Below are 14879 nucleotides of genomic sequence, written 5' to 3'. Positions count from 1 at the left end.
CTCATCATGACAAAAGGATAAAACTTATTTGAAAATGGAGACATTTGTATGTGTGCTGAAACATTTTGTGATGTTTTCCAAATGAAATATAGGTCAAAATTCTTCTTTAAATTATTCTTTCTTTGACAAGAGATTAAAAAACTGTCAAAATGAGAATGGGAAAAATGTGTTTCAAAATTTGGAAATTATGTAGATAAGTAAGATGTTATTTTTGTATCTTTTTATTTCTTCAAAAAATTGTAAAAATTATAAAGAAAATTCCAGTTTGTATTTTATTCGTCTTTGTACATCAAATTACTTTACTGTATATTTTTATACAGGCACTCAATTTTAATTTTTTTTCTCAATTAAAGGTTAACATTTGTCTTGTTCTTTTCAGACAGAGAATCTTGAATACCAGTTGAAGAGTAAAATAGAAGAGCACAAAGCAGCAATGAGCAGGAAGGATGAATTGGAGGAAGAACTGAGGCAAGCTCTTGACAAGATACATGATTTGCGAGAAATTATAGTTGAACTTGAAAAAGCACTTGAATTGAAATCAAGAACAGAGACAGAGCTTAAACAGGTAAGAATCAGGGCCGTAACTAGGCTGGGGCAACCGGGGCACTGCCCCTGGGCTCCGAGCCGAATGGAGATCCCCACAAAAGTTTACATTTGTTTTACATAATAACCTTTTTAAGAGGGGCCTCAAGGAAGAAGTCTGTTTTGGGACCCTTGAGAAGGCCCATTACGGCCCCGGTAAGAATACATTATGAAATGAGAGAGAGAAAGAATAAATAAACCATTTTTACCATTCTCCTTTATAATTGAGTTGATGCTTGTAAAGGGAGTTAATGAAATGAGTAAACATAGCATATTTATCTTTATCCATATTTGCTTCCTGTATTATGTGTGGTCGTTAAATTTTAAATTGATTCAAATTTAATTGTGAATTTTTTTCTTTCTCACAGAAATTAGGTACTTTGTCCAGATCTTTGTCAGTTCATGAACAGAGTAATGCAGACCTGAAAAGCCAACTTGAAGACTGTAGCTTTAAAGAGGTCATTGATGACTCTGTTGAGAAACTCAGAGATCTGCGAGAGCAGCTTCTGTCAAAAACTCAAGAGCTTGAACAATTGCAGCAGAGTGAGAACCTGTTGCAAGAACTTCGTGGGCAGGTTAGTAATTTTATATGTGATTATAATGGGTGTTTTGATCATGATTGTAATGTGATAATTTTAATAGGATGATTTTAAGGATTCATGTTATTATTCTGGGTAAGAATGTTGTCATTTAATTTGCGTTGAGTGTTATTTGAAAATAATGTACATATGTGTGTGTATATACGTACACACACATGCACAAAAGGAAATTATTGGAAGAAAAAAATACAAGGTAGAATTTATGCAAGAGTGAAATGGAACCTATGCAGTGGGTCATCATTGGGGGAACTCCATGCATGGTTTGAAAAGAGTAGGTATTTCTGAAAGGTGGGTATGTATGATTGCACTAAAAATGCCAACCCTTGATCCCGGTGTTTGCCTTCTCAAAAAACATGTTGGACGAAAAAATGGAATGAAAAATGAGAAAAATATATTGAAGAGAAATACATCATTTGAAAATATATAAACCTTCAGGTTACAACCAAAATGAGGCATGAGAAAAATATGTACAAAATCTACAGAAACTACAGGGAATTTTTACAAAAATTACAGAAAATAAATTCAAAATTCAAAATGTAGTGAAAAAATAGTAAAAAACACAGAATGTATCTTAAGAAAGGGGATGCATTTGTATTGTATTGAATGTAGTGGAGACATCATTGAAAATTTATTTTTTTTTATTACATTTTTTCTTCCAACATGTTTTTTGAGATGGCAGGCATCGAGGAACAAGGGTTGGAATTTTTAGTGCAATTAGGCATTGCACCCTTCAGAAACGCCTACTATTTTCAAACCATACGCTTAGGGTTCTCCCTGATGATTATCCACTGCATAGGTTCTATTTCATTCTAGCATAAATTCTATCTTGTATTTTTTTCTTCAAATAATTTTCTTTATATATATATATATATTTATATTTATTTATTTATTTATTTTTTTGAATGAACAAGAGAGAAGCACCAGCACTTTTGTCATTTAAAAAGCTATTTCTATCTTCATATCTAAATTTTTCGCACCACAATTTTTATTCCTACTATATATATTGTGAATAAAATCATAAAAAATTAATTACAAATATACACAAATACAAGGCCACAGCAAGCAAAATGCCTAACGAGTGTCTGAGAAAAAGATGCCTGTAACAAATATGGATGTCATATATTTCTAAAATACAGCAACCCAATTAAAAATGCAATTATAAAAACTAAAACTTATATATACAATGAAAAAATATACAGTTCCCAAAAAATATATTTATGGTTCTTATTCTAAGTGTGGAAAATGTATATTAATTGACACTAAATATATTCAATTGACATTGTGTTAAAATGGTTTGAAACAATTAGTTGGTGGTAGCTCTGGTTGTTCACTCAAGTTTTTAAAGGAAAAAATATCTTATAAATGTAGTTCATAATTTATTTACCTTTCACAGATACATTTCTTGGAAGCAAAAGTAGACCAGAAAGTTAAGCAGTTGGAGGTAATGGATTTAGTCTCACTTGCAAGTCCGATTATGAGTGATGATGCATCCCATGGTGAGTCACATGATGGATTCGGTGGTCTAGTCTACAATGATGGGTGGGAGATGTCACCTCGCTCTGTCCATTGGATTGAGATAAGACGATTGGAAGAAAAAATATTGCGTTTGATTCATATAGAAGAAGAATTAGTCAAGAAAAATAAAGAACTAACTTCTCTTACAAAAAATCTGAAAGTGACGGAAGATGTAAGGTTTCCTTTATTATCAACTTCTTAATATTTTGAGTCGGCCTCATTTTGATGCTGACTCATTTTGATGCTGACTGTTTTTGTACTATATGATCTTTGAAATATCAATAAGTACAACTTTCTAATAAAGCTTAACAAAGTGACACTATTGGTATTCAGCATTAAATATGTGGATGTTTTTATTTAGACATGCTTAATACAGAAGAAGCTGTGTAGGTGTATTTAAGATTACAGTAGGACCCTTATTATCTGAACCTAGACTAACTAGAGTTTCTTGTTATCAGAGGTACTTTTACAAATTTATTTAAAAAATTAGGTACAATGAAATTACTTTTGAAATGCCTAGTCGTGTAACAAACTGGTTCAGAAAGGGCTCATTCGTGTAAACTGCCGATTTCAACAGTCGGTGCTGATTGTTAAACTGATCGAACAAACTGCTTGATCACTTGCATCTCCGTTCAACATTGTTCAGTTCTTTTGTTCTGTTTTGAGCCCACTATTGCTATGCATCACAGTGCGACACATAGGGAAACTGGCTGTTGTGCACACAGCATAATATTGATCCATAGTGTATTGTGTGCATTTGCTTCGATATCTGATCAGAAGTGCATTTCCAACTTGCGTGGGCGTACCTGTGGAGCTTGCTTTGGAATGTTTCGTCATAGGTACTCCGATACAATAAAAACATGGGGGGAAGGGGGAATTTAGGGTTGCCAGGCATCCGTGTATACGACCCAAGGATGCATGCTGGGATGGATTGCATTGGATATTTATGATCTACTGAGGGCTTAATGATCTCTCAAAGTTGGTTGAAGGCATGTGTGGGGAAACAAAGAGGGGGAGGGCAATAGGGATGACCCACCCCAATTTAAAAAAAATTATTGCCATAGGCAGAAGGGGGGGGGACATTTGTCTTCTCCCCCCCCCCCCCCCCATTTGAGAAACAACCTGTAGCTGTGTATGATTTTGTGGGGCAGCGGCTTATGTGGCTTGATTTCTTAGGGTCCAGTTCCTATGGGGTGTTGTACTTAAATCTTTAAATTTAAAAGTTTCAAAAAATTAAAAAAAAATTGAGTTCGTTTTGCCCACTTTATTGTGGCTGGAGGGGTTATCCCCCATCATGGTGAAGCTCAACATTCAGCACTACTGAGAGGCTTCGTGCCAATGTTGGCATGTCTGTATGTGTGTATATTCATCAAGCTCTGCGAAAAGTTTTGAAGGATTAAAATAATTGATTTCTTATCAAATGTTTTTATCTTGTTAATTCACTCGCGTTACCCCTTTCATTAAGAAAGGGAGGGAAATTACCTATTTTATTAATCCCCTCCCTAGATGTCGCGACTGATATAAGAAAACAGTCCAGCAGCATGGTTAACTTTGTCAAATGAGAAAAGGTTGCAGAAAAGTCACCAAAAGCCACTGAATTTTGCTTTTGGTATTTGGTACACACCCTGTTAGAGTACTTTATGTTATTTTGTACTACACTTTAATTTAAGACATATTTATGAAATTGTAAGTCTATGTGTTACAGAGAGAGTGGGCTTTATTGTGTATATTAAATGTATGAAATATCTAATATTGGAACTTCACCTTTTTATTTGTGTAGGAATGGATGCAAGAAAAAGACACTTTACAACAGAAAGTGACAGACCAATTGTTACAAATATCAGCCCTGAAGGCTGATATTGATGAGCACAGACACAGAGCTCTTCCAGACATACACATCCAAGCTATGTTTGATGAACTTGAGAGGTTAAGATCTGAAATCGAAATACAAAATGAAAACAAAAAACATTCTACAGAAGAGGTAACATGAGAATTCCTAAGTCATGATGGTATAACTAAATTGTTGAATAATTTCAATTGATAAAATAATATTGTAGAATATTTTGTAAACATCTTCATTAGAAAATATTCATGAAAGAGGATGGTCTCTACAAGTGTAATGAAACATTAAAAAATGGGGATTAAAGTCCTTGTTTGTTTTATTAATTGTTTGTACTTTTGAAAACAAAATTATGAAGATTTCATATTTTCCAGTGTATATATTTTTCTTTTTAGATGTCATATCTGAAAGATGAACTTGACAAGTTGAAAAGAGAGACTGATGAGAAAAATAATCTCATAAATGCTCTTCAGAGAGATTTGAATACAATAGAAGAGAGAAAAATATCCTCTTCCAGTGAAAAAAAAACAGTGAGCTATTGGATTAGCAATTATTCTTGCAAATTTGCATGTCTTAATTTTTTTCCCTTGCATAATTTAATATTTCAAGTGTAGGTTTTTGTAGGCTTGCTACAGTTTACTATTCAAAATCATCCAGTATAAATTTCAGACTAGTTAATTGAAAAAAAAACCCATTTCTAATGTTTGAAAATATATAATTTTTAAGAAAATATTTTGTTCTTTAGGGTAATATAAATAATTCTGATAAAAACATCAAAAGAAACTGGTCGATCTGTCTAAAGTCACTTATTGACCAGAACAATATAGGAATTAGCCACTGACTAAAAAAATCCACACCATGCAAGATGAAATTGCAAAAACTTCAAATGGATAAAACTCCAAAAGTTCTAAACCTGCAAAGGTACATGTCATGAATTTAATGTGTGAAAATCTCTCTCAAATTAGAAAGATCTTTGTAGATAAATGGTCCCTTTTAGAATAACATAAATTTATAGTGAATTATTTAATATATCATTGAGTATATTTTACATGTGAAACTAATAGTGTTAAACAATTTATATTTACAATTATATGAGTTTGCATTTGTGAATTTTATATTAGAATCTTGTTTAGGGTTGCAGTATTTTAGTTATATTTGGCATCCATATATTTTATGGGCATCTCTTTTCAGCCATCTCGCTGGGCTTTATGCCTGTTGTGGCCTTTGTATTTGTATTACAGTGCACTCCAAGGACAGACAAAAAAGTTTCTTTGTAATTAGAAATTCTATTCTAGCAATTAAATTACTCAATACATCACATAATTAAATTTGATAATGTGAAATTTTCTCACTTCAGAGAAATTAACTTTTTTATATTTAAATACTGAGAAAAAAGTTGAATGTTAATATTTGGATTTGGTAATAAACCAGTCTAATTACCTCCACCCTTCAACCCACATGGGGAAAGGGCTAATATCCCCGATGGGACAGAGAGCCCAGGCCTTGGCTGGGCTGACAGTCTAATTACCCCCCCCCCCCAAGCACAAAAATAAAATGCTTTATTATATTTATTATATGCAATTACAATTGACTGTAGGCAATCAGTAATTGATGTAGCTGAAGTTTTTTCTTAGCTCTCATGGCCAAGTGGTAACTTCAAGCATGCATTTTCACAACTGACATAAACTTTTTCGATAAATGACAATAAACAATACACATTTTAGTTAGTCTTTGTCCATTTTTTATGCATTAGTTTTCCCATTTTCTTTGGTATTATCTCTGATTGTACATCTTCAAGATAAAAAAAAAATTGTCATCCAAAGAAATGCAAATTTCAACAGTAATATTGTCAAGTACTGGATGTTATTTTTTTTTTAACTATATCCTCATTCATCTTCTATTTTTCTTGCTAAAATTTTGGCAGATTATTCAGCAATTTACCATAGTTTTATGCTTATTTTCAATTGTCTGGGAAAACTTAAAACAACATCATTTTGTTTTTATTTTCATTGTGATGAAATCGTGACAAAATATTGGCCAATCATTACAAGACTTTTTTAATGCATTCACTTTAAGATAATTAAAAAGGTATGAGTTTTTTCGGTGTAAGAATCTTTCCATCATATTGGTATCTGTTGTACAAAGATTCTACTGTACATCTGTCATGAAAATAATCTTCAAATATATATTTATTAATCTATTTTTGAATACATTTTATAAACAAAAAGTGTTCCAAGACAGTTTTTGCTTCACATTGTTTCTAATTATCAATTTCTCAATTTACAGGATTTTTTGATTGAAATACAAAAGAAAATGGACACTTTACTGAAAGAAAAAGATGAACTGATCAAAAAACTTCAAAAAGCAGAGTCTTGCTTAACAGAAAAAGATGCTGTTCTTTTAACTTTTGAAAAAGATATGGAAAAAGCAAGATTACAAATAGAGAAGTTGAGTGGAGAGGTTAATCAGCTATCTGGCAAACAGGTGATGTGATTATTCAGAATATTATCAAAATTATTATACATAAAAAAATTCAATTTTAAAAAAAATATACATTATAATCCATATTTATAGAGAAATCAAATCATTCTACATAGTCTTGAAGTTGTTGACGAGTCCTCAATCATCTGCAAGAAATCTTAAATTTATGATTTCTTTGCATAGTTTTTGAACAAATAGAAATAATTATCTCTATTCAAGCTCTTTAATTAAACTTATTTTTTCTTCATTCATAGTTGTTCCTCATTCCCATCTCAATATTTGTGATGAACGTAATGATAACTGGATTAAATTCGGTTTAGAAAATTATTCATTATAAAAACTGAAGTTTTAATTCAAGTGTTAATATCTAGATCATTATTTCATGAGGCTTCTGTAATCTTAGGCTGGTGAGGATTCCTTATCGAAAATTCAAGAACTGTTGAATGATAAAGAAAATCTGGCTTCACAACTCCGGGAACAACAATATAAGTTTGAGAGAGCAGAAAGTGAACAGTCATTGCTGATTGCTCGTATAAAAGATCTTGAACAGGCTCTTGGTCAAGCTGAGGATAAAGTGGCTGAACAGGTATGAAACTATCTTTGCGTAGAGCTTATAACGTACAAAGGTTTCTTTCTAATTATTTTAAGATTTCTAAAACCTTATGTGTTTTGAATTTTAGTTAATTACAGCATGTTTTTTGAATACAAAAGTGTATGGCATGTATTTTGAAATACATGATAACCATATACTTTTGTCATAAAGTATTTCTTCATGTCTTTTCTTTACTTATGGCTTTCAGAAAAGGTTAATTTATAATAAATAATATTTTTTTGAATATTCATTATATATCAGGGCTGGACAATTTGGAAAAAAATCTAGGTGCAAAAAAAATTTTTTACCTGAAAAAAGGTTCAAAATTATGCTTATTTTGAATTTTTCAGGGCATAGTGACCCTCCTTTAGGTTGTCAGATATATTGCTATAAATTCCAAACATTTTGTACTGCTCTCAGCCTGCAATTTAGCAACTACACAAAGAAAATTTTAGGTGCCAATATCAATTTTTTAATCCCTATGGCGACCTGGCGTTTGTCCAACCTTGCCATATATATCACTAATATATTTCAGATATTAAAAATTCTTTTTTTTGCTTTGCAATTCAATTTTTTATTTATTATCTTGTTTTTAAAATTCTGTACCGCTTCAAAAAAAAATTTATAAATCAGTGTTCTATCAATATTTAGTGTGTATTTAAAATAAAATTTTCCAAAAAATAATACATAAATGAGTACTAATTATAAATGAATGAATATATGGGAGGAGCTAGTTTTTTCCATAAAAATTGAAGACATAGTGCTAGCTATTATGTTTGTGTATGTTGTCTCTAGCACAGTTTTAAATTATCTCTATTGTCATTATCTCATTTATAATTTAAATTCCTCGGATTTGTAACTCTATTTTGGGTTTTGACTTCGTCCTAGTGGTAATTTAAAATAGTTATCTGATATTAAAAACACATCTCATCTGGACCATTGGAGAAAAGAAGAATTGAATACACTTCACTCTTCTTGTTGATGGCCAAATCTTTCATTTTCTGCAGGATGTTTGTGCACAATGTGAGAATATATATCATCAAAATAAGCCACAACTAGATTCAGAAGACACAAGTATAAAAATTGAAACATTGAAGTGTGAGAATCATGATCTCAAATTAAGGTTGATTCAGAAAGATTGTGAACTGTCTAACTGTAAAGAAGAGATCATCCATAGAACTAGACAAGTAAAAGATCTGAAGGAGAAATGCCAGCAGATTGAGGAGGACTCACAAAATGCTAAGGTACAAGTGATAACTTTGATGGAAGAGGTGCAAAGCCAATCCAGCTATCAGGTACAGGTGGCGGGCAAAGAAAAAGTTGCGCATGTTGCATGTTGGTGGTGAAACACCTCAGCTGCTTCAAGCACCATTGCACTCTTGTGTGTTTCTTTCTGTTGACTTTATTTTGCAAGCTTTTGCATGATGTATAACACAGCTGTGAATGAACGCCTTAATAACCTCACTGCTAAAGTGTAATTAATATTAGAAGGAAAAAAAAATGTATATATGCAACCTTATTATGATACGAAGGCAGTGTAAGTTCCTCGGTTATTTTTCACGGATAATACAAAATATAAAAATAGCTATAAAATGTGGTTATTTTATAGCTATGAAAGCTGACTTTTACTTTTTAAATAAATTTTTATTAAGTTTATATTTGGTCCATTTTCTAATGATGCAGTGGATATTTTTATTAAATAGTGAATTTTGCAAATAATGCTGTGGGAAATATTTATGAAGGGTCTAAAGCACAAGGGGTATAAGCGCAATGTTAGGGATATGTTTTATACACTTTATGCTCTAAACCCTTGATATATAGTATAACTCCCTTTTAACAGCTCTCCTATAACTGGAACAATAACGTGAAAAATTTTCCTTTCTTATAAAAGTTTATTATATACACAGTTGAACCCAGATTTATAATGAATCGAAAGAAATAGACAGTTTTATTTATTAAATCAGGATCAAATTGTTCTGGAGCAGAAACACACTCTAAACAGCAAATTTTAATAAAAACTACTTACGTTGGAGGTGGCTGTCACAATTTATTTCTGACAACAATTGAAAAAAAACAAAAAAAACCTTGGGAATAACATCAGAATGCATAAAAAAATTGCTTGATAGAAGTTTGATATGTCCAACATTTTTATCTAATTCTATTGAAAATGTAATTTTTTTGCTAATCGAAAAAGGTTTCTCTTCAGATAAACAACCTCAAACAGTTATTCTTTCAGAATTACCATTCCTTACTTTCCAAGACAGCATAAACTTGAAGTAACTGTTTTTTTGGAAATCTAAATGTGGACAGCACTATGTAGTATTGGTGTACACCGATTGGCTTCTGAAACCTTCCCATATGCATTCAGAATGGCTTTATTGCCTCCTTATTTCTAAAAAGAACAGATTCAAATACAAATACAACGCCACAACAGACAAAATGCCCAACGAGATGGCGGAGAAAAAGATGCCTATATAATAAATATGGATGCCATATATTTCAAAAATACAGCAACCCAATTAAAAATGTAATTACAAACAATATGTATACACTAGCTAAAATACCCGGCGTTGCCCGGGTTTTCTTCAATGAGGCTTTTTTGGATCACGTGATATCTCCCTCTCTTTTTCTTGAGGGACATACAAACCGTGTCCAAGTTAACAAATATGACAACTTCCTGCGCGATTCATGAAATGAACAAATCTAGATTTAAAGAAACATAGAAATGAATAGTTTTCTTATTTAAGGGGCGCGCTATGTATTTCGATCCCCCCCCCCTCCTCCTCCTGAACTTCAAGTTATCCATCTGCCTGTTTCAGCTTTCAAAAATGCTTAATTAAACTGTGGAATTTCTTTAATGTACTTCTTACAGGCCCATAATTAATTTTAAAATATCTCAAACTATATGAATTTAGGCAGTTAAATATTAAAAGACAATACGGAGACATTAATTTCCATTCTTGAGAAGATGTAAATAAAAAGTTGAAATCAATGTTATTGCATGAATATCCAACTCAAAAGTAGGTCCGGTCAATAACTACTTCATATTTAATCTCCTGGGCTTCGTATATCTCTAAGCGAACTGAATATTTCAAAAATCGAGAATTCTATTCAATTTTTAAAATTATTGATGGGGTGGAAAACCCCACCAAATTTCCGCATTTCTACAGTAAAATCGGCAATTTTTACACTGATTTCTATGGGAATCATCCTTTTCCTGACTCTCAAAATGATGGTGATGATGATTATGACGTCTATTCAAAAAGCCTCATTACTGAGAGTATATTGAAAATGTGGCAAACCATTATAAAGGCATAAACTATCATACATATACTAACAGGATTAAAGAAGTGACAAACCGTTGTAAAGGCATATACACGTCTGAAACGCATTGCTAGGGAACCACTGTAACCAAAGTAAACGTTCGGAAAGTGATTGTTGAGGCCCAAAAACCATTGTTGCCGGACAGTTTTTTGCCCATTTGGGGCATTTGCCCTGGTCTGACGAAATTTTAAAGTAGCCTATCGTTCAAGTCGGGTCCCATTTGGTATATATGTAAAATTTGGCGACGATCGATCTAAAATTGTAGATTTGTATAGAGAACATACACACACACAGACACACACAGAAAATCAATTTTATATATATAGATGATGAAATATTATATAATGCCCATAAAGAATACTTATGGTTGTCTTATTCTAAGTATGGATAACTTCTTGATTTACTCCAATATGTTTATTGTATTTCTTTTTAAACATGTCAATTGTTTTACAATTTACTACCTTTGGGGTAAACTATTCCATTTATTAACAAACCTATTAGAGAAAAATTCCCCCTGTTACACCATAACCTTGCATTGTCCCTTACCAATCAATACTGGTGTCCCTTTGTAAAAGCAGTTCCTGTTCCTTCTTTTTTTGTTTGTTTCTGAAGAAGGGCTGAAGGTCAATTCTTGTGAAGTCAAATCTTTTGATTGTAGTTTTGGGTGACAAGAAATAAAAAAAAAAATTTTGGGTAGTTCAAAAAATATTTATTATATCAAGGTTTTTTAGTTTTTGAATAGACTTTGACCTCTATTTTTGCCAGAATTTCAGAAAAATTCATTAAATCGAGGAATTTGTTGAATCAGAGTTTGTTAAATTGGGGCTCGACCGTATTTATAATTTTTGAAATATAATTACTTCAAACCTGTTGATTCTTTTGTGTTTACTCTGTTTTAAAAAAATCTACAAAATATCAAGATGAGTCAATTTCAATTAAAAAAAATTTATTTCAATGTAAAAAATTTAATTATTCCGAAACACATTATTTGATCACATACTCAAGACACATGATAAACTTTCATAACCTCCCCTTGTCAGGATTGAGTAAATGTTGAAAGAATTGGGCATTGTGGGATGCAAGAAATATGCACATAAAAAATAAAAACAAGTCTTTTAAAACACACTTTGTGGAGGGGAATATGCATCAGCAAGACAGTTAGCTGGGACAATATCGTTTGGAAATGCTACTGGAAAAAGTAAAGAATAATTTTTGGAAGCAATATGATCCCAGTGCTTACTATTTATTTATCTTTTCCAAAACAAACTAAGAAGGCTAAACTGGTGTTAAAAATATATTTTGCAGAAGAACAAATAATCATGAATTAATTACTCTCCATCTTGATGTTTAACACTAGAACCGCGGCACTTTCGGTATACCTAGAACCGCGGACTGGGTCAAATTGACGCAAACTGTGAAAAAACGGTTTTCCTTGGTGTAAACAAATTTATTTTCGGTTCCTGGGGTTTTCCCTACTCTCATTCAACGTTGTTTATGAGAAATAGGCTTCAAAATTAGCTAAAAAAATGATGATGTAATTCAGTAAAACTAAGATTTTGTATACAATACACCGTTCAATACAAAAACTTTTTTTCGGTATTTCCATAATATGACAAAAAAAGATGTAAAACGAGCGTGTCAAATTAAGTATGAGAAAGTCTATAATATGATCCTATCAAAATAAATATGGTTTAACCATTTATGAGCAGTTTGGAGCAAATTATTTCTGTGATTTATGTATTTTACCGTATGTTGAAGCTGCACAACCAGGGCAAAAAATTAACAGATTTGTTTCTACATTTTGATGTCGGGCGCAGTAGCCCAGTCGATAAGGTGCTTGCCTAAAGTACCAAAGGATGTTTAGAGGTGTCGCGAGTTTGATACCCTGTTCATCCTTGTCAGAAAACTTTACCTGGCACAGGGCGTACAACAAAAAATGGCGACTTGACCTCAGCAAAAAATTGCTACCGCAGGGAGTCCCCCATTGAGGGCCAACCTCTCGATGAGTATAAAAAACAAGCATGCCGTTCGGAATCGGCAATAAATTGTAGGTCCTGGTCTAATTAGCCCTCGTGTGCAGAAAATGACAGTGGTGCGACAAAAATGATCAAATGATCAAACATTTTGATGTCACCTAATACCTAAAACAGACGCGTTTCTTTGTTTTTTCTTTCTTTTGATGGTTAACGAAATTACGCGATCAAGAGCTCACGAACGTGTCTTCTTGCGTAAGGGTGACATGTATGATGAACGTATCTCTTCAATAACATTTTAGAGGAACTGCTTTCAAAAAATAGTTTTGCCATTATGTACCATTCTATACAAAATCCAGGAACTTATCATAGTGAGAACCAGGATGTTGTAGAAAATGTGGACAGAGGCCACCTCCATGAGGCTACCTTCAGTGATTATTTTTTTGGTCATTTTATCGGTACATCAACGGCTAATTTTGTTGAATTTTAGTATGAAATAGTTTTCGAGGATGCTTTTTGGGGCTGCTACTGTCGATATCCACTGCCATATGAAGCGTGCTAACTGATGCAAAGTTTTTTTTCTATTTTTCCTTTATAAATTTTCATTATGACATCATTGTATTCCAGTAGCGATGTTTCATGCAACTGTAGTTTCACCATCTTTATTGTGTCCGGTACTTCTCTATGATTTCGTCTCACCGTCCTTACTAAGCTCGTATTTTTTGGCTTTTTGCATTTCAGCTAGCTTCAGTGTAGTGAAAAAAGTTGCCAGTAGTAAGATTTCTGTCCTTGTTCTCAAATGGCTTGATCAGTTGGATGGCTACTTGCTCTGAAAGAGAGAGACTCATTGGACGCTCATCCTTATCTAGATTTAGAAATCAATTCAAAATGTATTTGGTGTCCACCTCAACTGCAAGCCAGAATTCTATTCCCTTTCTTTGACATCTTTTGCGTACAGAAATTAAATTTCAGCTACACGTTTTTTCTAGAGTTGAGTTTCCAAAACCTTTCTTGAGTTCCCTCTTAATATCAGGTATTCATCAAGTTAAAAAAAAAAAAAAAATTTAGCTCTACTTGCCGTTCCTTCATTGAAAAAAAAAGATAATCTCCTCAGACAATAAATTGGTCTTGACCTTGAAAGACCTTTATTCTTCACTATATTCTTTAGAAATGCATTTTAGAAAGGAATAACTACTTCCAAGAAAATTCTACATCCCCTTCTTTTCCCATAGAATAATGCGATGGGTCAAAATGACCCAAACCGCGGTTCTAGGTATAAGTGCTTATATCTCTGGAATACGAAATGTGAAGAGAATAAAATTTTCTTGAATTAATACTAATATGACATCATGAAAAGTCACGAAATTTTTTTACCATCAGCGCTTAAGTTTTTGAGGTAAATGAAAACGAAGTTTGATTTGGGTCAAATTGACCCACTTCGCGGTTCTAGTGTTAAGCATCTTGATGAAAGAAAATCGTTTAGAATGCTTTCTGTCATTACATCAATATAAGGCCCATTTACACGAGTAGACAAAACCACGTCCATGGGGCATGTGCATTGTGCCTACTTTACCATAAAAATAGAGCAGTGCCTATTCCACTTTTTACTTAACCACTAAAATCATTTAATCACTTATCAACTGAACCTGTGTAAATAGCCCTTAATGTCTGCATAAAAAATTGAAAGTGCTTGATGACTTGAAATTTGGTTAACTACTAAATTATTACTAATTCATGTATATTATATACTTACCTGTGTGAAATTAACTGCTTTGTGAGATGACTTCACTGCTATTGGCTACTGTGTATAAAAATTGCTTTTTGTTCTGTGCTTTTGTTTGTTCCAAAATTATTCATTAACTAACTAATGACCATTAACACAATGATAGAATGTGTAAGAGCTATATACAATTATGTAAACAATCAATTACAGTGAAACCTGTATACCACAGAAGGTCAAGAGACTGAAATTA

General features: G+C 32.4%; 1 protein-coding gene across 6 annotated transcripts in view; it reads left to right on the top strand.

Annotated features, from left to right (window-relative positions):
* LOC149078584 (uncharacterized) overlaps positions 1 to 14879 on the top strand; it is a 94284-nt gene that overhangs the window by 36788 nt on the left and 42617 nt on the right. For 4 of the 6 annotated variants that reach the window (XM_089240701.1, XM_089240697.1, XM_089240699.1 and 1 more), the window contains 8 exons: positions 380 to 565; positions 951 to 1157; positions 2575 to 2868; positions 4477 to 4677; positions 4932 to 5066; positions 6823 to 7020; positions 7421 to 7603; positions 8617 to 8904. In XM_089240701.1, the coding sequence (XP_089096827.1) occupies positions 380 to 565; positions 951 to 1157; positions 2575 to 2868; positions 4477 to 4677; positions 4932 to 5066; positions 6823 to 7020; positions 7421 to 7603; positions 8617 to 8904 (1692 nt within the window). The remainder of the gene's footprint in view (positions 1 to 379; positions 566 to 950; positions 1158 to 2574; positions 2869 to 4476; positions 4678 to 4931; positions 5067 to 6822; positions 7021 to 7420; positions 7604 to 8616; positions 8905 to 14879) is intronic. The other 2 variants (XM_089240698.1, XM_089240700.1) reach the window with 2 other exon arrangements.

This window comes from Pholcus phalangioides, unplaced genomic scaffold (genome assembly GCF_987345545.1).
Source record: "Pholcus phalangioides strain wild (caught in Gottingen) unplaced genomic scaffold, Ppha-v1.0 ptg000013l_1, whole genome shotgun sequence".
NCBI classification, from domain to species: domain Eukaryota; kingdom Metazoa; phylum Arthropoda; class Arachnida; order Araneae; family Pholcidae; genus Pholcus; species Pholcus phalangioides.
This window is presented reverse-complemented; position numbering and strand designations above follow the sequence as displayed.